At 58.5% G+C, this 24,614-nt stretch overlaps 2 protein-coding genes across 2 annotated transcripts in view; one reads left to right on the top strand and one right to left on the bottom strand.

Annotated features, from left to right (window-relative positions):
• Nucleotides 1-17,696, top strand: part of ATP6V0D1 (ATPase H+ transporting V0 subunit d1) — a 37,969-nt gene extending 20,273 nt beyond the window's left edge. Inside the window, exons 2-8 of the mRNA XM_052655832.1 lie at nt 3,539-3,710; nt 11,565-11,743; nt 13,130-13,209; nt 16,437-16,514; nt 16,627-16,803; nt 16,930-17,007; nt 17,104-17,696. Of these exons, the coding sequence (XP_052511792.1) occupies nt 3,539-3,710; nt 11,565-11,743; nt 13,130-13,209; nt 16,437-16,514; nt 16,627-16,803; nt 16,930-17,007; nt 17,104-17,265 (926 nt within the window). The 3' untranslated portion in view covers nt 17,266-17,696. The remainder of the gene's footprint in view (nt 1-3,538; nt 3,711-11,564; nt 11,744-13,129; nt 13,210-16,436; nt 16,515-16,626; nt 16,804-16,929; nt 17,008-17,103) is intronic.
• A 543-nt stretch (nt 17,697-18,239) lies between these two features.
• On the bottom strand, nt 18,240-23,802 carry HSD11B2 (hydroxysteroid 11-beta dehydrogenase 2). The gene is made up of 5 exons (XM_052656536.1): nt 23,538-23,802; nt 19,871-20,083; nt 19,569-19,754; nt 19,322-19,459; nt 18,240-19,118 (listed from the first exon to the last, which is right to left on the bottom strand). Exons 1-5 carry the CDS (start codon nt 23,800-23,802, stop codon nt 18,706-18,708), a joined length of 1,215 nt encoding a protein of 404 aa, XP_052512496.1. The 3' UTR covers nt 18,240-18,705.
• Nucleotides 23,803-24,614: the final 812 nt, after the last annotated feature.

The raw sequence follows: 24,614 nt of genomic DNA, 5'->3' as shown, positions 1-24,614 counted from the left end.
CTCCAGGGGCGTGCCCAGGCTCTTCTCACCTCTCTGTCACCTGCCAGCTCTTCTGGAACAAAAGTCTGCCTGAGTGACTGGGTCCATATCCGAAAGGCCCATCCTGGGCCACTTCCCAATGGGAAGTGAAGTTGCTCAGTCATGTGTGACTCTTTGTGATTCCATGGACTGTATCTTATCAGGCTCCTCCGTCCATGGAATTTTCCAGGCAAGAGTACTGGAGTGGGTTGCAGAAGGGTCAAAAATGTAAGAGTTGGGGGCTCCCAGCTCTTCTGGAACGAAGGTCTGCCTGAGCAGCTGGGTCCATATCCGAAAGGCCCATCTGGGCCAAGGGCCATGGTAGAAGGGTAAAAAGTGTAAGGGTTGGGGAAGGAATGGAGACTGGAGTTCAGGGTGGAGAGAACCCAGCAGGCCTGATCCCAGTCCCCCGCCCCACTATACTTGTTTGGGATTCTGGACACCTGTCACGTTCCCTCTGATTGCCTTTTTCCGAAACAGCGAAATAAATGGGCATGGCTGGGAGATCCAGCACACAGGTCGCTGCTGGCCTGGGGCTGAGTACTCAGCAGGGCCCCATCTGTCTCCAGGTAGGGTCTTGTTTCCCACTTTGGGTTGGGGTACTGCCTCCCACCTGATCAGTGCCAGTCATTAAATGGAGTTGGTGGGAGCTGGAGAGGAGAGAGGGTGCTTGGTGGGGGAGCAGAGCAGCCCCGCGGAGTTGAGGCTGGAGCAGAGAGGTTTCAGGCTGCCAGAGAGCTTGCGCAGCTCTCGTGGAGGGGCAGCACAGCACGTGGGGAAGCCTTCCAGCAGCAGGGATCCCGGGGGCAGGGCGGGTGTGGGTGGGAGGCCTAGCCCCTGGGTGCTGTGGAGGGTAGGAATCAGGAGACTGGGCTGGGTTCCAGCACCCAAACTCACTGTCCCAGAGAACAGTGGGGCCACTGGCACGAGGGGCCCTAACCGCCCGAGAAGGACTTTGCTGGCTGCAGTGGCTGGATGGATAAACATGGATAAATGGACAGGTTTAGCCGCCAGCTGTGGTGCCAGACCATCTGACCCAGAACACCATATGCTGGACTGGGCTTCCAGCCGCTCTCCACGCTGTGGCTTCCCCAAGTGGGGACTGGAGCACCTGCTGTGCTCGGGCCAGAAATCCCTGCCCACTAGTTTTTTCAAGTATTATAGTATTTACTGATAGATAAAAGCAGGGCGTATGGCAAATGACTTGATAAGTTAAATGGAGTTCATTTCAGTATGAAAGTAAGAGGGACCAGTTCATACTCACCATTTGTTTCACAACAACCAAAACCACTTTGCGAGTATTAACAGGCTCTTAAAACCAACCAATTTTGTGCAAGTAAACCATGTTTCTTTAAAAAAAAAAAAGTTCTACACTTATCCAGAGCCAAACATATTGAAATCTAGCATATAAAACCTATTACTAGAGATAGAAATACAGGCTTTTGCTAATACAGTGAAACCCCTCAGTTAAGAGTTTTTCTGTAACAGTCAGATGGTTAATGCTCAACAAGTCGAGTGTTACTGAGCGAAGCATCTTCTCACCTGTGCCTTTTTCAGGCATAGGTGGGCCTTGGCCAGACTAGTGAGGAGCGGGAAGAGTGGAGCCAAGGCAGATGGCCTGGGGCGAGGATGGAGGGGTGTGGGGTCCTTGGGGGCAGAGCAGAGACTGGTGGCTTCTCCCTTCCCTGACTTGTCCTCAGTTCTGTCCCCCTTTTGGGTGGCATGGGAAAAAAGTGTGACTAGTAAAGCAGTGGTAAAAGCAGCAGAGGAAGGCCCCCTGCAGGCCTCACAAGGTTAAAGTTCACTCTGCGCGCCCAGGAACCGCAAAGGAACACAAGTGCTGCGTGTCACCCAGGGGCCACCGAGAGACGCAGGTGTCAAGAGTCCACCCCAGTGGCGAGCACCCCTCCCTCCACACCTCCACACCTCCCTCGTAGGCATTCTTCCATCTCCTCTGATACACCTGACTCCGGGCCGGGAGCATTCTTCTCCCGATGGGGTCCCCTCAGTCCGTGGAGTGATGATGTGTCCCACTCGCCCTTCCTCACTAAGCGTCCCAGGATAGCACGGCCCTGTAGGCCGCTGGACCCATGTCAGGGGCGCTTGTGGAAGTGTTCCCAGGCGCGGCCCTTCCTCTCATGCCTCTGGGCAGTCTCCTCCGAGGACAGAAAGCGTGCAGAAGCCCGCCTCTGTCGTCCAGCCTTAATGCACACTCCCCTGCACGTGCCCACACAGCCACTGTCCTTGGTGCTGCCGTGGCCTCCGCAGTGTCCTGCATCTGCGCGTTCAGGAGCAAACCCTCCTGCTGTCTTCACCACTGCTCTTCCCAGTCTTCCGTTTGTTCCACAGTAATTTACTGAACGGGAAGATGCACCAGAACAGACTGAGTTCTTGGCTCTGCGATACTGCAGTGGCCCAGAGTCCCTGCGATCGTGGTTTGTGTGCCCCGTGCCAGGTGGGATGTGATGTGTTAACAAAGAGAAGTGGCCCAAGTGAAGGGATAGAGTGGTAGGGCTGCAGGAGTGGCTTCTGGAGAGGGCCACTGGAGGAGAGCTCCTCACTTTCTAGCAGGCGGACAGGGAGAGGCCCTGAGGTTAGGGTGTGCAGATGCGGTGGGAGGTTCTGCCTGGTGTTTTAAGAGCACCCTGGCTGTGGGATGGAGAAGAGACTGCAGTGTGGGAGGCACGAGCAGAAGCTGGGAGACTGGTTGTTGCCACAGTCCCCTGGGACTCACCTGTCTGCTTCCCCAGGGCCCTTCTGCCCTGTCTTCTGACCTTTGTCCCTGTTCCCTCACCTCTGTTCAGAAGAGCTCAGGAGAGCCTGTGGGCTTGGCTGCCTGCCTCCAGCTGCTTCTCGGGCACAGCCAGTCTGTCTTCCCAGCTCGCCTCCTGCTCACACCCCTCATTTGCCCTCTAGGCTGCTCCTTGCTCATGCCATCCTGCAGCTGTTACCTCTGCATTTTCCTGTCCCTGCATTTTACCTGGCCCAGCCTGGAGTGCTCCCTCATCCTCTGCCCTGCCTTGGTTCCCTCTCCACTTTACCCGTGGCATGGGGCATGTCCGTAATTTCGTATGCATCATTTCTGCCATAGGGTATGTTGGCTTGCTTCTCTGAAGCTTTGGAGGGTAGGGCCCATGTCTCATTCTGCACTAAATTAGGCCCCCTGGAACCCACCAGGCAGGAGAGCCTCAAAGGCTGCAGGTTGTGAATGGCACCTTGGGTTGGGGTTTCCCAGGCCTTCTTGTTTGGAGGAACAATGCTTCTACTTGTGCTTGGACTCTGGGCCCCAGTGTACTGGCTTGGGGCCCAAGGGTCTGGAGCATCTCAGAGCCTTGGCCTGACTGCCCTGGAGTAGGCTCTGAGCCAACAGGGAGGCGGAGGTGGGGATGGGAGCTCAGGGTAGCAGCAGGACACAACAGCAGGGGAGGGGCTGGGGCCCAGAGTTGGGGTGGGGACGAGGACTTGGGATCCTGGGGAGGCTCAGAACGGCCAGCTCTCACCCTCCACCCTTGGGTTTCAGACCTGAAGCTGCACCTGCAGAGCACTGACTATGGCAACTTTCTGGCCAATGAGGCTTCGCCGCTGACAGTGTCCGTCATCGATGACCGGCTCAAGGAGAAGATGGTGGTGGAGTTCCGTCACATGAGGAACCATGCATATGAGCCGCTTGCCAGCTTCCTGGACTTCATTACGTGAGCATCCTCTATAGTGCCTTTCTTCTGCCTGCAGGGTCCTCCCAGGTTGAGTGGCCAGGCTGGTCGTTCAACAGCCCCGGGCCCAGGCCATCACCTATAAAATGGGTCACCAGCCACTTCCTGCTGTCTGGGAGTCAGGTGGTACAAGTGTCCCATGTGGTCGCACTGGGTGAAGCTGCTTTCCCTGCACCCCTGGTGTCATGGAGACAAGGGGTGACAGGAGCCTTTTCTCTCATTCACCTTGAACACTCACAGGTCCCACCTCCCACCCACCAGGATGGGATCAGGGAATGGGCAGAGCTCTGAAGAGTCAGGTTTTGAGGAGGGACCGTTTAGGCCCTGTGACCCTGTCTGGGCTGTGGCTCATCTGTCGTCTCTGCCCATGGCCCTGGGTCTCAGGGAGCAGGGGGCAGGGTGAGGGGGGTGCTGAGCACCTGGCCGCCTTTCTGAGCTCTGGCCCAGGCCCCTGTCCTGACATTTCTTGGCTGCCAAGATTTCCTGTGGTCTAACCCTTGGGTGCGGGCCTACATCCATGAAGCTCCTGGAGAAGCTGACAGGAAAGGACCCTGGGTCCTTCAGGCTGGGGAGGCCTTGGATGAGGCAGCTTCTGCTTGCCAGGTGCGCCTGTAGGAACAGGGAGGTAGAGAGGCCCCTCTGCCAGCACGGCCCAGGAGCCAGGGCCTGGTGGACAAAGAGATGGCTCATGCCAGGTGGTTGCCCAGCGCAGGTGGTGGACAGAGGCGTGGGTGGCTGGCATCCAGGAGCGCACTCCACGTCGTCGGAGTATATGCTTGTGTTGTGGGAAGCCTTTCAGGTACTCTTCTGTGTACTGTCTAGTTAACCATTCCCTGATGGTGGTGCCCCCAGACCCGTGGATCTGTACACCTGCCACACCTACATTTGCAGGAACAGGGCTGGAAGTCTGCTGCCCACCGCCAGCCAGGAGCAGCCGTTTACTCAAGATGCGTTGCTCAAGTAGGGGCTGTTGCCGCAAGGGCCCTGTCCTGCAGTAGGGGTCACAGCCTGGGACACCCAAGCTCAGACTCTCTCCTGGCCTCTGGCCTCCTTCCGGGGGCCCACCCTGCTGTCCTGGCTGGGTCTGTGATCACACTGCCCTTGCCTCTGTCAGTGTACAGCCGATATGGTCCTACTGGGCAGAAGGCCAGAGAAGGGGTGGATCTCGTGCTGCTGCGTTGGGGCTTATACTGCAGTGCCTGTCAGTCAACCCCTAGCCTGGGCCTGTGTGGCCTTCACCCCAAGGCCAAGGCCAAAGGACGTACCAGGAAGCAGTGCGTTTATTACCAGAGCCCAGCCTTCGCCTTGTTTGCACAGGGCTCCCTCAGCTTCCTGGTGAAGTTCTGGCCTTGCCAGCTAGGCCGGCCAGAGGAGGCTGACCTCCTGCCAGCAGTCGGAGGGCACATGTCATCCATCTTGCTGCCGGCTTGGCCCCCTGCCTGTGCCGCCTGGCTTGTCTTGGTGCCCTCAGAGACTTGATCTCAGCCTGCCATGCCATGAAACTGGAGACAACTCTGAGCGTGACTGAGGCCTCACAGCCGCCAGCTCTTTGCTGGAGGTTGGCTGCAGGCAACGAGCTTGCTTAAAGCGGCCAAGCGCTGTCCTAGGGCAGACCGTCACTTCCCTGCCCCTTCCATTCATAGGTGATTGTGGCTCACAGCGTCCCATCCCCTCGCTCCTGCTCTCTCCTAGGAAGGACTCAGCAGCCACGTGTCAGTCCCCTTGAGCCTATGGCTGCTCGCTTCATGACCTCGTCATCTCCAGTGACCCACTCGTCTGGTCTCCATTTCAGCCACCCCCGCGATGGCTGCCCAAGACCATGTCACCACCTGGAACCGCTCCACCCCTGAAACCACTGAGTCAGGCACCCCCTCTCTATCCATGGCCTTCAGGCCCTCCGGCCCACTCTCAGTCCCTTGAGGGACATGGGTTCCGGACTCAGCAGGGTCTGGACCTCGCTTCCTTCCCCGCCACCCCTTCTGTCTTGGTTGTCCTCGCTCCCCAGCTGAGGTTCCCTGATCCATCATTTGAGCGCTCTTCTGCCAACATCCGCAGCTCTCTTGGCCGCCCAGCTCATGGTCCCGCCCGGCTGGCAGCTCCCCAGCCCTGGAGGAAGCCCAGCAGCCTCCAGCCTGCAGGCGCCCGCCCCCACCTCCGCTGCCGGGAGCAGAGCCGGGGAAGCCAGTGTTGGTGGATTTTCCCTGCTGCCAGACAGGCACGCTCACTAGTTCAGCTGGCCTGGCCTGTCCCTGCCCAGCTGGCTGCTTGCTCTCCCCACTCAGCACCCTGTAGCTCCCCAAGCTTCCCTCAAGGTGGGGTGACCACCTCCCCATCTTAAACACCATCTATCTCCTGCCTTCAGCCTTCTCTCTGGGTAGATGGCCCACCTCTTCACTTCCAAATTCTTCCCAACAGCATCTAAAACAAGCTCAGATCTCTCACACCATTAAAAGCCCATCTCGTGTAGCCTAAATCTTTACATTCACTCTCTGTTCTCTCACCTCCTCCATCCTGAGCCTCCAGCCTGCTTCCAGCCATCCCATCATTCCACCACAAGGCCCTGGCTAAGGTCACCACTGACCTTCATGTGGCCAAGGTCTCCAGGCTTAATTAGGAGCCACATCCGCCTTACCTCCTTCCAGCAGTCTCCTCCCTCTCACGGTGTCTCTTTGATTTAACTCCTGCATCCCTGGGCTGCTCCTCCACCTCCTCTTCTTCCTCCTTTCCACCTTCTTAACCTCCTCAACCCTGAGTCACCCCAGGAGTAAGGAGTGTTGCAGAAGGGGGTGAAGCCTTCGACAGAGAAGCCTTCCCCTGTCCAGGGGACCTTCCCCCACCCTGGGGACTCACCACTGGCTTCCCTGAGGAGATGGCTGTTTGGCTGAGGCGAAGGGCATTTGAAAGAAGAGTTGAGGGGAGGCTGAGGGAACCGTACACATCCCGAGCAGCTAGAGCCTGAAGCCCCTGGCTCTGTTACCTTGTAGGAAAGGGATACCCTAGACATGTCCAGAAAAGGGAGCATCAGCTAGACACCCCATCATGGGTGTAGAGGCTTGCAGGAGCAATGCCACTGCCGTCCACAGACAAAGCTGGCCCAGCTAGGGTGGAGGTTGGGACCTGCACAGAGGTTAATCTTCACTCCAGCCTTCAGAGTCTTTTAGTTGCCTTTGGAGCTGCCCCAGGATGGTGGGCAGGCTTCTGCAGGTGAGTTCCTTGTCACTGGGGATGTGCAGGTAGAAGCTGGGCAAGGCTTCCTCTGTCCTCCCATAATGAGAGACAATATCCAGTGCTTTTGTAGACCCCAGCCAGCCTTCAGCCAGCACACATGACCAGTGTGAGCTCTGAGCCGGTGCCAGGAGGGAGGGAGATATATGGATGCAATGGGATGGGTGCCCGTGGTGGTGCAGATAGCTTCTGGGGATGCTGGTGGGCAGTTGCCACAGATGGAACCAGGGGTCACAGGAGGCTTCCTCATTGAGAAGACTCCAGGGACAGATGGGGTTCGAGAGGCCATTCAGAGAGTGGGTGGCCAGAGTGGGGGCAGCTGCCTCATGTTCAGTGGAAAGGCCCTGAGTGAGAGACATCCCACTGAAGTATGCCATCACCAGTCGTGTGGTTTTGAGATGATTCAGCTCAATTTCATGGTGAAAACATGTGATACTGCACCAACAGCTCCTTCCAGGCCCAGCCATTCACTTGCATGTCTGACATGGGACAGAGCCTCTATTAGGGCTTCTTAGCTTTGGAGGGGACCTTAATCTGGGCCATCTGATGATGGCTTCCCAGAGGAGAGTAGGCCCCAGAAGGGGAGCTAGAAGAGGGGCTTGTGGGAGGAGTTTGGTCTCTGGGGAGTTGCAGGTGGCCTCAAAGTTCTCTGACCTTAGATAACTGAGCCTCCCTGGAGGGGGCTATCCCCAGTGGGTAGCACCTGCCTACAGCCCAGGGCATCCACTGGCAGAGCCTAGATGACCCACACCATCTTGGGGAGGAGAGGTCTCATATTCTGGTGTGCCAGAGGCTTCAATGTCACCAGCCAGGTGTGGGCAGCTGGAAAGTTTTGTCTCAGAACTGTGACCTCAGATGCCCAGTGTGCCTGTCAACACACGTGCCACTCTCCCCAGGTCACATTGCTCAAGCCTTGGGCTCTGCTGGGTCACAGCAGGCATCAGGTATCCCTAGGCTTCCCACTTCTGGCCCCCCAGCCTTCACTGTCCACAGCTACCACCTGAGTTGACGGCAGGGTCTCTGTAGGCTGGGGTGCTGGACTAGGCCTCGCTCCTGCCCTGAGCAACAGCTAGTGCTGACACTGTTCTTCTGAGCCTGATGGAGAGGGTACAAGTGCTCTGTGATGCCCAGAAGGCTCAGGTTGAGTGGAAGGACCCAAGTGGACCTTGGGATAGGGCAGGATTTTAATAAGTTGAGGGTCAGGGTCTCACCAACTCTGCTGGGGGCTGTATTACAGTCATCCTGATTGCAGAGGGGAAACAGGCCTGACAGGTAAGGCCTGTCTCCTTTCCAAGCTTGAAGCCATAGCTTGATATCGCTTCACTTTCCACTGGGGCAGGGCTTGATAGGACCCAGATGTGATTGAGCACAAGTACGATTACTAGCAGCCTCTGTTCGGAGCGGTAGATGGGGCAACTGGCTGAGCTGGCTGGGGTGCATAGTCATCATGGCCTCCTCACCAGCATCAGACCTGGCCCGGAGGCCAAGGTGATGAGACCGTGGGAGTAAGCCATCATGCTCCAGCAGGTGGCGCCAGAGGGACAGGGCTTGGCTGGGGGCTCTGAAGACTTCTTGGAGGAAGTGGCTTTCTGAACTCCATCCCAAGACTTCTGTCAGCCCAAGCTGACTCTTTGAAGGCACAGGGTGAAGGAAGGCCTCTGGGCAGAAGAATACAGACTGCCCCACTCCCACCCCAAGAGGGCCTCTTTGGCCTGGCGGACAGACGCCTGTCCACTCCCCAGCTGTCTTTCTCTGGAGGGAGACGCTGACCAGCTGGAACCTCACTCACTCCTATTAAGGCCGAGTAAGGGGAGGGCTGGGGGAGTGACTTTCTGGGAGCAGGGACGCAGCTGCTAAAGCCAGACTATGACAAGGAGGAGGATTTCCCTGCTTGCTGAAAGCCTTCACCTTGGGGGAAGAGCAGACAGCTGGGCCAGCAGCATCTCTGCCTTGCCCTGCCTCCTTTCATCCCAGAAAAGGAGATCCTGGCTCTCACTGGGCAGGGGAGAGAAGCAGGGTCTGCTGCCATAGCAACTTTGTCATTGACCTAGGGGAGGGAGCTGCTGGGCCCAGAGCAGGGTCGTCCAAGGCTGGCCTAACCTAGATAGAAGGGGGGCTTTGGAAGGAAGTAGGGGGCTTTAGTTGGCTTAGCATTTCCCTTGGTGCCCAGCCAGGACTTCTAGCAGGAGTCTGCGGGCAGCCGGCGGTGGGATATCTCCAGCCCCCACATCTGCTGTCGGTGAATCATAGCTGGCCTGTTCCACATCACTGGAGGGACAGCCACAAAGCCAGACAGTGGAGTCTTCCCACGGGGCTCACCTCCGAGCCAGGTCAGGAGGGCCCTGATGCCAGTCCCATGCTCAACATACATGAATTCCCTGTGGTACAAGGAGTGGGGAGGTTTAGAGAAAGGAAACTGACTTGTGGAGAGTCCTCTAAGAAGACACGGTAAGATGGGGAGTGTAGAGTCAGGGCATGGGGACCTGGACATGAGAGGAGGTATGTAGACACTGGCCAAGGGACATCGTGCTCATCCGCTTCGTGGGGTGACAGGGCCTGGGGCCTCCAGTCTCTGCACCTTACATCCTCTGACAGTGGGGCTGCTGATGCTGGTGGTGTGGGATCAGTTGGATAGTACAGCTCGAAGAGGTACAGAGTTCCCCACCTGCCTGTCCAAAATCTGGTGAGAGCATGAAAGAGCATCGTCAGGTTCGGCATGGGGTCTCTGTGGCTCTCTTAGGGAACATCAGTGGGGCTGGATGGGTCACAAGTGGAGTGTTGTGGGTCCTGGGGTGCATGCGATTCTGGAGGCAGCAGCAGCAGGATAGGTGTGCTGTGCAGGGTAGGGGACGATGCGGGCTAGGACTGGAGACCACAGCACAGAACCCTAGCGGGTTCTCTTCGAAGTCCTTCCATGCTGCCAGCTGGGTCAGGTCAGGGACAAAAGGCTGGCCGTTTGGGCCTTGCGGCTGCGAATAGCCTCTGTCTGCCGCCCCCGGTTTGAGGAGGCAGGCCTGTCTCTTCTCAGCACACATCCTGCAGCTGACCCAGCCGGGTTGGGGTGGAGAGAGGGCAGCTGCCTGGCCCGAAGCCCAGGAGAGCAGAGGTCATAGCAGGGCGCTGGGCTGGGTGGGAGCTGGGGGAGTGTGTAGCAAGCAGGGGGGTGGGGGTCAGGTCGGGACAGGAACTGTGGTTTTCTCCTCCTGCCGCCTTCCTGGCAGGCCCTGTGGGAGCTCCCCCAGTAGCCAGCCCTGAGCTGAGGCCTAGGCCACCACCTTCCTCCTTTTCTTCCCTTGGAATTGGGGGCACTTCCTACCTTGGACAGTCTCAACACTGGGTGCTCAAGGTACTGTCACAGGACAGCTGGTGGCCCACCTGACAGCTAGGTGGGGTCTGTGCTCATCGTTCAGGGCAGCAGCCTCTAGGCCAGCTTCCACCCTTCAGTGGGAGCCCCTCTCTGGCCTTGGAGCGGTCCCCCTCATGCCCCAAGCTCATCACTGATGACAAGCCATAGGAGAGTTGTGGCTCCTGCAGCCTGACTGGGGCCCTCTGTTCCTCTTCACCGCATTCCTCATGCAGGTGACTACATAGAGCTCTGGGCCATGGCCCCTTTGTGGCCTTGTCTTAATGGGCGGAGGCAGAGCCCCTTGCCAAGTCTGAAGTGGGAGGCCCCAGCTCTCCAGCCCCCTCTGCTGCCCGTGTGCTGTCCAGAGCCGGTCTTCTGGGCCGGAGGGCACTGACCTGAGCCCCAGCTCCTTCCAGGTCTCTGGGCCCCCTCCAGGCCATCTGGGTGGATCCCTCGCGCTGGCCTCAGGCCCTAAGGGAGGAAGCAGCGCCCTGTTCTCCCAGTGGGCTGCACAGGACAGCTCCTGTCCATCTCAGCCTGACCTGCGGCCTTACTCTAGAGGGAGCCTCCCACTGTCTGATTTTCCCTAGACACGCCTCTTCCTACCCAACTCCCCAACCTTCCCCTTCTCTGGCCATCTCCCCCCGCCGCCCCACCCCCATCTCCCCACAGCAGCCAGAGTGACTGTGCTGCTCTTGCTTGCATCCTGCTCATGACCCGTTAAGCTCCAGATGAAGTCAGGACCCTCAGCCGGGCCGTGGGACCCGCCTCCAGGCTCCAGGCGCTGGTAGCACCGCCCTGGTTCCCCTCCCTCTGCCAGCCCTGACAGAGTTCAGTTCCTCGAATGCGTCTGCCACTCAGCAAATGCCTCCAGGTCTTTGCACACATTGTTCCCTCTTCCTAGAACATGCTTTCATCTCTCAGTTCTTTCATCCCCCAAGCTGGCCTGTGTGTCCCACCTCCATACACCCATGCTTCCCACGTCCTGCCAAAACACTGGTTAAAACCCTGGGGGTCGTTAATGACCTGCTTCCCCATCACTTGCTCGCTCATAAGGGCATGAAGTACCCCCGACACACATCCCTCAGGGAGGGGCCATGTCTGTCCTGTGCTTCTGGTGCTGAAGGAGGGAGCACCCTTGGACAGGGAGAGGAGCCTGAGGCGGTGCTTGCAGTTGAGGGGTTGACGGCCTGCCCAAGTGGGGGATGGGGCATGGCATTGTGTCCAGACTTCAGGGGCTCCGTGCTGTTGTGTGCCTCCCGCAGTTACAGCTACATGATCGACAACGTAATCCTGCTCATCACGGGCACGCTGCACCAGCGCTCTATCGCCGAGCTTGTGCCTAAGTGCCACCCGCTCGGCAGTTTCGAGCAGATGGAAGCCGTGAACATCGCACAGACACCTGCCGAGCTCTACAATGCTATTCTGGTGGACACGCCCCTGGGTGAGCGGCCCTGGCGGAGGAGGGAGAGGCGGGCAGTGGCATCAATGTCAGTGCCTCCGGGTGGGGTTTTTTGGACCCTGGGGGCAGCCCGGAGCCAGAAGGTGAGGCCCACCCATGGCTGCTTACCTTTTTCTTCCTGTCAGATTCGCCTCCCATTCTCTTTTCTTCGTCCTGCCTTCTGCTCCCTTCCTGCTGCTTTCACTGGGCCAGGCAGACTACCCCCAGGTCCTGACTCAGACATCTAACTTCGTGAATCTGGCTGATTTTTCAGAATGCAGAGGAAGGCAGAGCTCAGGGGGCCTGGGTCCCTCGGAGTCTTGGGAGCTCTGACAGACCATGGCCCTAAGCTGGGCTGTAGTGACTTGCTGCCCATGAAGCAGAGGAGGGACGCAAACAGCTTCACTTGCTCCACCAAGCAGGTCCCAGGGGCCAAGTCAGGCAGTGTCCAGCAGGATGCAGAGTTCGTGTCAGAAGCCAAGGAAGGAAGGGGAACCGGGAGCTTCCTAAAGGGCCTCGCCTAGGCAGCATTGGCCCCTGCCTGCCTTGGATGGGGGCTGGAGAGAGGCACTAAGGCTATCGCCAGCTAGTGTCCTCATAGCCAGCACGCTAGTCCCCAGGACACCACCTCCAGGAAGCTGCCAGGATTGTACAACTGGGCCCAAAGCTGCTTTGGTCCTGCAGTAAGAGGCATAGGCCTTACCTGCTTGGCCTTATCTACACAATATCTTAACCTCTCATGGTAACTCTGAGCTAGTTCTAGGCTGTCGGTGGCTTCTTCAGGTTCTCCATCTCTAAAGAAGAAACAGACCAGTGAGTCCATGAGCTCCCTGGGGATCAAAGGGCTCTCTTCTGCTTTGGCCTCTAATGCCAGCCCTAAAATGGTTCCCTGGGTCCCTGGTCCCTGCTCACCCAGCTGTCGTACTCAGGTCTTGTTCTGAGGAAAAGGAGTTTTCCACATGTGGGCCCCAGGCCCTCCTGGGAGATGCAGAGAAGTGGGCGCCAGGCCCTGAATCCACAGCTGCCCCTGGAGAAGGGAGGATGTCACAGCCTCTTATGCAAGCCTGTCTTTGGCATGATCTGAGCTTGGGTCTGCCCCAGAGGCGATTAGATCATGTTATGGCTGGCCGCCTCCTTTGTGAATCAATTTTAGTAGCAAGAAGGCAAGAGAAGCTCAGGTCAGTATACACGGCCTGGAGTATGGCTTCGGTCACTTCTAAGGCAATAGTCTAGGCCAGGTTGGTGCCCCCCCATCCCCCACTTCCCAGCCAGATGGGCCTTGTGGCAGGGGTCCTCTGTGCCCTGCAGGGGGAGTTGAACATCAGCAGGATTCTTGCCTAGGCTGAGAGTCCGCTAGCCCACCCCTCACACCATGTCTTTCCTCCCCAGCGGCGTTTTTCCAGGACTGCATCTCAGAGCAGGACCTCGATGAGATGAACATCGAGATCATCCGCAACACGCTCTACAAGGTAGCGCCCCCAGGCCCAGTGGTGGTGGTGAAGTGGGTTGGTGGGGCCATGGGCATGGTGGGCTGGTGATTTACTGGGGTGCTGGGACAGGACGCAGTTCCGTGGGCTCCTTTCCCAGGGGCTTATCTGCTCACTTTCTGGCTTCCGTGACTGGCGCAAGACTGCATGGAACAGGTTTTCCACCCCTCGGGCCCAGATAAAATCAGCAGGAATGGCTAGGGCTCCTGGATTGCCACTCCCCCTGCATCCAGGAGGGTCACTGGCCACCACCCAGGCCATAACTCTCAGGCTCACCCCACCTGGACTGTTGCCAGCAAGGAGCACCTGAGCACGGTGGGAGAGGGACCCAGCCAGGTGTGGCCAGGTCCCTGTGTCCCTCTCAGTTTCCCGGGTCTAGGGCTGGTGCCACGTGCCACCATCTTCAACCCTACCCACCTTCTGCTTCCCATCAGGCTGTGCACTAGCTGATGACCACTGAAAACAGAATGGGCTTGGGATTCCTGGGTCAGCACTGCCCCGGCTCAAAGAGGTTAGGAGCAGGCTTGGGAGCTAGGGAAGGGTGCTGGCCAGGGACCAGTGAGGACTGTTCGGGGCAGACTGGGCTCTGGCCATAGTGAGGACCTCTGAGGGGTCAGCAGTGGGCAGGCCCGGAAGGTAGATAACACTTGCTGACAGCCCTGCTGACCTAACCTGAGAACATCTGTCTCTTAGATCTTTACAATGAGGCCCTTCTCCTTCCCTACTTGGAACTAGGTGGCCAAGACAGTGGTGGCCTGAGCCCACGCCCTCCAGTCTCGCTGCAGGGGTCTGGGCCAGAGGGCAGGGGGGTGTGCAGGTGGGTGAAGGGCCCACCTGGAGGTTGTAGTAGTGGAGGCACAGGGCCAGCACATGCAGAAGCCAGTGTGGAACACGAGCGAGGTGGCAGGCAGTTCGCTGTGGAAGTGCCGGTTCCAGCTGGACAGTGGGAGATAGACCTGGAAAGAAAGGATCAAGTCAGGCACAGGATCAGGTGCCCAGGGCCTTGAATGCCAGGCCAGAAGTTTGACTTTTACCCTGTAGGGCAGGGTCAGCCAGCAAGGATTTTCAGCAGGGCAGAGTATCATCAGAGTTTGGCGGACAGACTAGAGGGAATGAGATGAGAGGCAGGAAGGCTGTTGGCTTCTGTACTCCTTGGGCCTGCTCTGGGAGCTAGGTAGGCATCAGTATGCCAGTTGTAAGAGGAGATTGAGGGCTCAGAAAAGTGGAGTGGGCTGCCTGAAGCCACAGTCACTTGCTAGACCCTGGGCAGCACTTGCGCATTGCACCTGGCTCAGCCTGCCTGCAAAGCAAGTGCTCTCCTCTGCTAATAGGGAGATGGGGAGCATGGGGCAAGGGGGGTGGTGGGGGCAGGCAGTGAGAGCTGGCTCTCGTGTGTTAGTGTTCACAACTCACCCCCCCTGCGGTGCTCCTGGCTCCTTGCCGGGTTCCCTGCCCTGAGGCAGGGTGAGGGGTGGGTGAGGCTGTCCCCTCGGCCTCACCCATGCCCTCACCGGGCCTGACTGGTTCTAGCTGGAGTCACTCGCGAGGGCTGCCTGGGCTCCCGCTTGTAAACACCGACCCAATGCTGTGGGCGCCATGCCAGGCCCGCCCGTCAGGTCATGTCCCAGCCCAGTAGCCACAGATGGGAGATTAGGCAGACCCCCAGTAGCGGGTGGGAACCGTAGGCAGCTGGTGCAGCAGACATGGGCTGGCAGATGCCAGGGGACAGGGTGGAGGTGGGAAGGTGACCTTGGTACTTGGGCCTTTGGGGTCTTGCCAGTTTCTTCAGCTGCTCAGCCTCCAGAAGAAAGTCTGGGCCTATTCCACCAGCCTCCACCACCCTGGGGTGTCTTTTCAGGGTCAGCCCAGCTTGGCAAAAGCTGGTGGCTTCCCCCACAGAGAGGAACTGCAGTCCCCTCTGGGACAGGCCTGAGATTGGACACACCCAAGTTGGCTGGTCATAGGAAAGGAGATGGCTGGGGATGGTCCCAGGGGAGACTAGTGCCACTAATCCATGGTAGGATTGGCAGCTGTTTCTGTCACCCAAGTCCTCTGGTATGCTGGGGTCCACTCTCCCTTCCAAGCTGCTTACTCCCTGACTGGTTCTAGACTTGTTTCCTGTGACTCTGTCCCCTCGGGTCTTCCCCTGAGCCCAGCTTGCCCAGCGCTGCTGGCCAGGCTTGGCCTGGGCTCGTGGACTCCTGGGTCTCATCTCACCTCCTCTCTTAGGCCAGTGGAACCCGTGCCCACATCACACAGTGGGCGGAATGTTCTCTGCAGCTTGGAGGGCAGACCTCCACACAGAAAGCTTCCCCTGCCTCCCCAGCTCTCACCCCCAGCTCAGAAGCCTGTAGAGCCAGAGTCCCTGTGGCTGTGCCACCAGCTAGGACCCCGGAGCATCTGAGTAGAGGAAGCTTCCCAGAGGTCATGAGACTCTGCCCCTCTTCCTTGACAGGAAGAGGTTCAGGGAAGGAAGCCTGGGCCTGGCTGGTCTCAGGAGCTAGTCCTTGGAGGGACCCGAGGCCTGGGCTGACCTGGCTTCTGCTTACGCCTGGCAGATCCAATTTGCCTGGGCAGCAAGTGCTTGTTCCCGCTGGCAGCCCAAGTGTTCAGCCATCACACTGCAGGGCTGACGTCCGCGCAGGCAATAACCATCCCTCAGCAGGAGCTAGGTTGACAGTCTGGTTCCTGCTGTGTGACTGCCTAGGGGATGGGAAGAGGAGGAGGTGCTCTTTAAGGTGGGGTGCTGAGAGGGGCTGGGGCACCCAGTCCAGGCTATCTCCATAAACTCTCAAGAGTCACCATGCTTCACTAGCCCATCAACATGTGATTTTCTGAGGCTGAGGGGAGGTTTGGAGAAAAGACAGGCAGAGAAGCCGGGGCAAGACAGGGCCCCTCTCTGAGCCCGATCCTCTGTGGGATGAGGGTGTGAGGGGCACTGCACCACGAGGCAGACAGTGGGTCAGAAATTGCTCTCTCACTGCTGGGTGGGGGAGGCAGCAGGCTACTGCTGCTTGGCTGATGCACAGTGAAAATCTGTGGCTGTTTAGGGGGCTCTGACATGGGGGCTGCCCTGGCCAGTCCATGGGTATATTTGGATTAACCATGAAAGGAGCTGGGGAGGGAAGAAAGGAACTGTGAGGGGGAAGCCTGGCAGGCCCCCCTCGAGTCTCCCTGCCTAGGCTGATTGAGCTCCATGCCCTGCATAGGCCTACCTGGAATCCTTCTACAAGTTCTGCACCCTGCTGGGTGGGACCACGGCCGACGCCATGTGCCCCATCCTGGAGGTGAGTACCTGCCTCCGTCCCACCTGCTGGTGCCCTGGGCCTGGCATGGGGAAGCCCTGATAACTGACTGGCTACTGCCTCCCTCCCATTCTCTCTCTCCGGCACCCCACAGTTTGAAGCAGACCGCCGCGCTTTCATCATCACCATTAACTCCTTCGGCACAGAGCTGTCCAAGGAGGACCGTGCCAAGCTCTTCCCGCACTGTGGACGGCTCTACCCAGAGGGCCTGGCCCAGCTGGCTCGAGCTGACGACTATGAACAGGTCAAGAACGTGGCCGACTACTACCCGGTGAGTGCCCTGACTGTGGGACGGGGGCAGGCCTGTTGGCACCCACATCCCCACCCCGCACCCAACAGCGCCCTCGTGCTCATGCTTCCCTTTCCCCCACGCCCCGCCCCCGTTCTCCTGAGTCAGGAGTACAAGCTGCTTTTCGAAGGTGCGGGCAGCAACCCTGGAGACAAGACCCTGGAGGACCGATTCTTCGAGCACGAGGTGAGTGCTGGGCCTGCTTGTCGAAGGGAGGGGTTGGTGGCCCAGGCCTGACTCCGGTCCCAGCCCCTTGCACACCACTCCTTCCTGTGTCTGCAGGTGAAACTGAACAAGTTGGCCTTTCTGAACCAGTTCCACTTTGGTGTTTTCTATGCCTTTGTGAAGCTCAAAGAGCAGGAATGTCGCAACATTGTGTGGATTGCCGAGTGCATCGCCCAGCGCCATCGGGCCAAGATTGATAACTACATCCCTATCTTCTAGCACCCTGGACCAAGGCTCCCTAGTGCGTGTGTACATGTGTGTCTGTGTGCTGTGACAAAGCTCACGGCTCACCCACCTGCCCTGGGGGAGCATGCTGTCCCCGTGGCTGCCCCGCCTCCCTGACCCTCTCCGAGACTGTTCTTGGGCCTGCAGGGGGGCTGGGCACCTGCTCCCACACCAAGGATGGACCAAGCCCCCACCTCCAGAGCAAGGAGGCCCCCTCAGCCCTGTGTTTACAGCCGCTGACGTGTCTGAGAAGCATGTGGTCATTTTTGTGTCCCTCCCTAACCCAAGAACCCCTGGGGGGAGTGTGAACCTTCTCTTCCCTCAGTGGGCCCCCCAGAGCCATGGCCAGGATAAAGTATGTGTGTTCTTGGGAAATGGGGGAGTAGCTCTGCCCTTCCAAGATAATAAAAACTTCTCTAAGCCCAGCTGTCTTCTGTCTCCTTTGGGCCCTGGCCCCTCTCCCAGATCCCCAACTTGCCTCAGGCCTCCTGAGCCCACCCCCACCTAAGCCTTCTACCTCCCTTCCTCGGGTGGCAGCCCTTGGCTGGCCTTGTCCCTGTGCAGCCAGGCTCCTCGGGGCGGGAGGTTGGTGGCAAATGGCCCCTTTCTCTGCTGGAGGCTCCAACAGGCCCATGGAGTGGGCTTCTGACTCTAGAGGGCCCCTAGGGCTCCCTGTTTGCTTCATTGAGCACCACAACTCCCTGGGCTGGGGTCATTACCCCCGTTTCACGCTGAGGAAACCTATGGATACGTGATCTGCCCAAGGTCACTGAAGGGGGTTGGATGTAAACCAGGTCCTGTGCCCAGGCCCCCATGCTGAGCCATGGGGGTTGCCCAGGCAGTTTCTGGTCTGTCACACGGCCACAGCCTGTCACTAGGCAAACAGAGCATTTCCCCCATTCTAGGAGAAATAAAAATTTGTCTTTATTCAAAAAGTGTCAATCAGGTGAGTATGTAGCCTCCCTGTGGCTTGGGGGGTTTGGGGTGGGTGGTCAGGGCCCTAATCCTTGAGCCAGTCAAGAAAAAGGATTCACCCTTCAAATCACAGCACTGAGGCACTGGTGCCAAGAAATAATCCTGAGGGGGTCCCCAACCTACCTAATCTCGCCTTAGTTAGCAGAGGCACTGTCTGTAGGATCCTAGCTAAGGCTCTAGTTAAGCCTTGAACTAAACTTCCCATCCAGCTGGGTTCTGCAAGCTGCATGGTGGAGCCTTGTGCCCAGGAGGGTCTGTTTGGGCTCATGAAGCAGGAGAGGCCCAGAGGTTCACTGGAAAGCCTTCACCTCACCAGGCCTGGCCTGTGGCATCGGCAGTGCATGGGGTTGGGGTCCTTTGGGCCAGGCTCTAGGGCAGACCTTGGGGGTCAGAATACCTGGAAGAGGAGCAAGGGCACAAGGAACCTCCTCTGCTGGAGCTGCTCTACATGTGCCCTGCTCACTGGGCAGTGGGAGAGGGGTCCAGTCTGGGGCCTTGGTCCTGGGCTATGTCCCGGGCAGAGGTAAGGCCAGGCTGGCCAGCCTGTAGTGCTCTTGGCACATAGGGACTGATGAAGAAGGACTGCAGGAAACGCTGCCGCAGGCCCTCAGGCAGGTAGTAGTGGATGAAGTATATGAGCCCCAGGCCATGACCTGGGTAATAGCGGCGGCGTGGCTGGGCCGCCAGCAGTGCGTCGGTGATGGCATCTACCACCGGGCTGAGGTCTGGCAGGGCCTGGCTCAGAGAGTGCAGGAACTGCCCATTCAAGTGCTCGATGTAGTCCTCACCATAGGCCTGCAGCAGCTCTTGTGGCAGGGTGGCCAGCAGCTGCTGCTTGCGCTCTTCCCACTGGTGCACGTCCTTCACTGACTCTGCGGAAGGAGTGCCAAGGCCAGAAAGGGGTCAGTGAGGGAAGCCAAACCCAGACCCAGGTCTCTAACTCACAACCTGAGACCCGCCCCCAGCCAAAGTCGGGCCCATTCCTCAGACCCAATCCCACTCCAGAGAAGACCACACCCACCCTGCCTTCCTCCTCTCCCCCGACAGGCCCCACCCCCAAATCCCTGAGCCTCACCTGTCTTGAAGCAGGCAGGCTGGATGATGCTGACCTTGACACCCCAGGGCAGAAGTTCACAGCTAAAATTGCCCATGAGCAATGCCAAGGCCGCTTTGGAGGTCCCATAGGCAGCCAAGCATGGAAACGGCATGTCTCCTGGGGATGGATTGGGAGTGGCGGATGCCTCAGCCTGGGCCAGGGACTCCAGTATCTCTCCCTGCCCAGCAGAGGCATCTTTTCTGCTCCAGTGCGGGAGGACCCTCACCTGCTGGGCTGCTTACGGTCACAATGCGACCACTCGAACGACGCAGCAGTGGCAAGAGGCCTTTGGTCATCTCTAGTGCACCAAAGAAGTTCACCTCCATGCAGGTGCGGAAAGTGGCCACCGGACACAGCTCTGCATCCGCCACGAAGATGTTCTGGCCCGCATTGTTGACCAGGCCCCACAGACCTGAGGGCATGGAGCCAGGAGGGAAGCTGCGGGTCAGTCCCACAGCACACCTCCAATCCTGGCCCCCTCACATCTGCCCAGCCATGCCCTTTCCTGGCGAAGTTGAGCTTACTGACCAGTGCTGGCGGTGTGGACCTTGGTGAACTCCAGCACACGGCTAATGTCTGCTGGCTTGGTCAGGTCCATCTGCAGCAGCTGCAGACGAGAAGAACAGCAGGCACGCAGCTCTAGGGCGCCAGGGCTATTCAGATCCAACACGGTGGCCAACACTGTGAAGCCCATGGCGTCAAGCTTCTTGGCCGTCGCGTTGCCAAAACCAGAGTCACAGCCTGGTCAGGGAAGGATGGACAGCCAGTAAATGCCACCATGGCCCAGTTCAGCCTGAGACAACCCAGGGTCACCATGGCCTGGATGAGATCCAGGCTCCTGACTCCTGACTTCACAGCATCAGCAGCCCTCCCTTCCTAGGCTCATCTCTGGGAGGCTTGGACCCTCTGGCTGAGCTCCTGAGGTCCAACTCTTTCACAGCTGTCATCTCCCTGACCCCTCATAGCGACCCTATCAAACGTGGCTTATGATCCCCACTTTACAGATGAGGAAACTGAGATCTAGTAATGCTAAGTTGCTTCCCCCAAAGTCACTCAGCTGGCACACAGTAAGGTCAGGACCCTGTTGGTAGGTCAGCTGAGACCAGCCCCAGCCCTGATGTCCTTCTGTCTGCTTGAGATCAGGCCTCAGCTCGCATATGCAGATATTACTCCCTAGCCTCCCTTCCTTTCTCACTGCCCTTGCCCAGCGTTCTTCCTCTTACCTGGACACTGAAGCAGCCCCCTTTTTTCGTTCTGTCCCACCTTGTCTCCTTGAATCCATTCTCTGCCTAAGTAGCCCAAGGGATCCTTCCCAAAATAACAATACCCTCTGCTTCTGGAAACTTCTCCAAGGCTCCCCACAGCCCTTAGGATAAAGCCAATGTGCTCTGTCCCCATCATCTAGGCCCTGTACCACCTGAGCTCCACCTTCCTTTCCAGCTCAGCACCCTCTACTATTCCAGGCTCGAGGCAAGCTGGAGGCCCATCCCCACCTCATGCTTGACCCTTGGAATTCCAGAGAATGGCAACACTGGGACATTCTCTGAGCCTCAAATAACTTGCCCCCAGGACAGGGTCACAGTGGATGAAGACAAGAACAGATCTGCATTAGAATCCCTTCCCACATCCATCAAATGTGATCTGAGGTCAGTTACCACTCTTGGAGGCTTAATTTCCTGGTTTTGGTATGCAGAGAGATAAACCACGAGGCAGAGCCAGTGTAGGGGTCTAATAAACCCCGGCTCCTTTGATTGTTCCCATTCCAATCCAGCTCCTTGGGTGGTCAACAAGAGGGGGTGTGGAGAGGGGGGTGACCAGTGAGGAAGGAAGCTCTTTAGAGCCTGCCCCCATGGTGGTCCTGCTGATCAGAGGTTACAAAGTGGTTCTGCGCAACCAGCTCCCCCCTTCTCTCTGTTGAGGGAGAAAACAAAGCTGGGGGACTGCAAGCTGGGCTTTGTGTAGCTGGGAGCCCACTAGCCAGCCCAAGCTGAGGGGTACTTCCTGGGCAAGTCTGGCTGGAGGAGGGGAATGAGCGTGTGTGTGTGTGTGTGTGTGTGTGTGTGTGCGCACGCACGTGTGTGTGTGTGTGTGTGTCCCCACTTGCCTAAGCTCCCTTCCAGAGCAGACAAGCCCTTCACAGGGAAACTAAGGCCTCCCAGAACCTCAGCTCTGAGGTCCCAACACAATCACCCCCACCTTTCCTTTCATACCCTCTTGCTCACCTGTACACACTCAGAAACCTACACATACCTCCAACCTACCTGCAGAGAGGTGTGAACAACAATGGCTCACTTCCATGAGACCCATACTGCCCAGCAATGCACAGATGTGCACACAAAGCACCCAGTCACTCCACCCAAACCCTGACCCCAGGGCTGAGCTTCCCAAGTAGCCTCGGCTAGGGGTTCTCAGGAGCATTCCCAGGGAGGGGTGTGTGGCAGTTCTGGCAGGCTCAAGGCACTGTGTTCCTAGCAAGTGAGGCAGGGTCTGGTCACCTACTTGTACTGCAGTCAGTAGTGAGTGAAGAAACCCCAGAGTTTAGGGGCATTGGGAAGCTTGGAGGTCAGCTCTCGATGTTTAGATGGGGTGGGTTGGGCAGTCTGCTTCCCCTCCTCCATTGCGGGACTTTGCAACCAGAACTGAGGGAAGACTCAGTCTTACCTCACTCTCAAGATCAAGGGTAGGAGGTCTAACAGTAGCGGCACAAGGACCTGAGGTGAGATCCCAGGAAAGATTGCCTGGGTCACTAGTATCTGAAGATGACCTGGATCCTGAGGAGGCGGAACTCACTAATCAGAAGGCAGGAAGGGAGCTGTCCGGTCCCTGGGGGCAGAAACTCTTTGCTTTTATACTAGGAGGTCTGTCATCTCTCCTTCCTCAGACCACTAAAACTGGGGACCCTTGAAACTTCTCACTCTACCCTGAACTCACATCTCTCCCACCCAACCTGAGCCATCCTCTATCTCCACCATCTTTACTGAAGCTCAAACCCTCCTGCTACCTTCACCTGAGTACATTCTGACTTCTTGCTGGGCATTCAAGGCCCCTTCCAAGGAAACAAATGCTTGTCTCACCTCATCTCAGCAGCTAGACTGCTTACTGGCTGGCCCCCTCCCTCTCAGGCCATGCTCTTTCCTGCTTCAAGCCTCTGTTGCACACCCTTTGTCTGATCCAAAACACCTTCCACACTCTTACCTATCTCCACTTATCTTCTGAGGCCCAGCTCAAGGATGGCCTCCTCTGGGAAGTCTTCCCAGCTTCCTCTGATCATGCAGGGCCCCCTACTGGACCGAGGTCTCTGAGAAGCCACTCACCAGTGCAAGAGAGAGAACCCTGAGCACCTGTCCAAAGCCATGGGGGTTAGGGGAGAGCCCAGGCTCCCCTTCCCCGACACTAGAGCCAATAGTGTCCTATACAGTAGTGCCCACTTTCTCTCCCTCTCCACTCTGGGTCTCAGCTCCTCCTTCCCTCCTTCTGATGATATATTTATTCCTTGTTCCAGACAAAGAGAGCTCAACAAGGTGGCCAGAGGCACCTGAGCCCAGCTCTCTAAGACCTCACCTCCTTCCCAGGCACAGAGGACCAGGAGGAATGGTGGTGGCATAATGAGTGCAGACTCCAGACAACTCCTTCACAGTTTGGGTCTGGGTGGTGGGATCTGAGAGGTGGCTGAATGTCCAGCTGTTCCTCATGATGACCCCAAGCTTTTCTGAACTCCAAGGAGCCCAGTCAATTGGGAGAAGGGGGTCCCAACTCTCCATTTAAGCCTATTCCTCCTGGTCCCAGGGAAGAGACAAGACCTCCCACGTGGGGATGTTAGGCAGAGTTCAAGGGGTGAGGATTTTCTGAAGTCCCTCAGAGCAGTGTCCTCTGTCGGAAGACTGCTGTCTTGGAGAGGGACATAGCATAAACCCCAAGCTCCAGGAGGCTCCTTTAGCAGTCTCCCCTGCGCACCTGCCCACTCCCTTCCTCCTTTTCCCTTCAACACTCCCCAAAGCTGTAGGTAGTCAACCCGGACTTGGGGAGGTGCCCTGCGCTTCCTACTTGGCTAGCTCCCTGAACCCAGGGAAGAGGGGCTTCCCCACTTCTCGGCTGGGGGTCCCGCGTTGCCTTGGCATGCCCACAAGGAGCCCTCTGGGTGTCCGGTCCCGCCCTCGAACCGGGAGTCGCCGCGCTCCGCGCCCCGCGCACTCACCGGTGATGAGCACCGCGCGAGTCGCCACGGGCAGGCGCTGCGGGCGCGCCAGGCGGGACAACACGATCCAGCCGGTGGCGGCCAACACGGCAAGTGCGGCCAGCGGGGGTAGCAGGCGCTGGCACAGCCAGTCGAGCGCGGCCAGCAGCGCCAGCGCAGCCAGCAGCGGGCGGCCCAGACGTAGGTCTGCGCGCAGCAGCTGCAGCAGCGCACGGGCCGCCACGAGCAGCCAGGCGCCGCCCGACGGCCAGGGCCAGCTTTCCATGGCGGCCGGGGCGGGGCGGGGCAGGGACCGGGCTGGAGAGCAGGGACTGGGACTCGGGGCTGGGACGCGGGGTGCAGCAGGACACCAGCCAGGGGCGGGAGGGGATACTCGCTTTCTCTGTTCGCCCTCGGGCCGAGCTTTTAAAGAGCCCCGGGGGCGGGGGCGAGGGCGGAACGGAGGCGGGGAAGGGGCGGGGCTTTCCTTTACTTCTCTGCCCGCACCCCTTGCCGGGCAGGTGCCCCCACCTCTACCTCCCGCCCTCTGCCCCGCCCCCGCGGTCAGATCCGCTTTCGAAGAAGCCGGAACCAAGTCCCAAAGTTGCTGCTCAACTGCTCAACTCGCCGCTGGCCGTTCCCAGGAGAGCTGCGGTAGGTCTAGCCCTAGTGCCCCCCATGCGCTCACTCCTGCGCTGGTCCGCTGAGCCACGACTGCCAGGTGAGCACATCCACAGCTCACACTTGCTCGGGACACCTGAGTACACACGCAACCTCCATCCTCACATTGACCGCACCTCCGCGGCCAGCCGTGCTTGCCAGAACACCTCGGGGAACCAGCCCGCCCTCACCCGGCAGCCTAGGCCAACGCCGGCGTAAGCACCATGCCTTGAGCGGCCGCAGGTGCCTAGCACACACGCTCACACCTAAGCTACCTGCGGCCACCGACCGATTTGGGGCTGGGGGCTAGGTGGAGCAGGGTGACAGACCAGATTCTTGGGAGTCTCTGCCCCGCAATTCCCCTCTTCCTTCCACTTTCCAGCCCTGGGTTTGCAGCAAACCCCTTCCCCACAATCTACCCCCACACACAATCCCTCC

Source organism: Budorcas taxicolor, chromosome 18 (assembly GCF_023091745.1).
Source record: "Budorcas taxicolor isolate Tak-1 chromosome 18, Takin1.1, whole genome shotgun sequence".
Lineage (NCBI taxonomy): Eukaryota > Metazoa > Chordata > Mammalia > Artiodactyla > Bovidae > Budorcas > Budorcas taxicolor.
Note: the sequence above shows the minus strand (reverse complement) of the source record. Positions and strands in the feature narration are given on the sequence as shown.

Coding starts and splice junctions, on each gene's coding strand:
- HSD11B2 (XM_052656536.1), bottom strand. CDS start 23,802: ATGGAAAGCTGGCCCTGGCCGTCGGGCGGCGCCTGGCTGCTCGTGGCG. Junction 20,084..23,537: donor TCGCGCGGTGCTCATCACCG/GTGAGTGCGCGG, acceptor TTCCCTGACCAG/GCTGTGACTCTGGTTTTGGC. Junction 19,460..19,568: donor GACCGTAAGCAGCCCAGCAG/GTGAGGGTCCTC, acceptor ATCCATCCCCAG/GAGACATGCCGTTTCCATGC.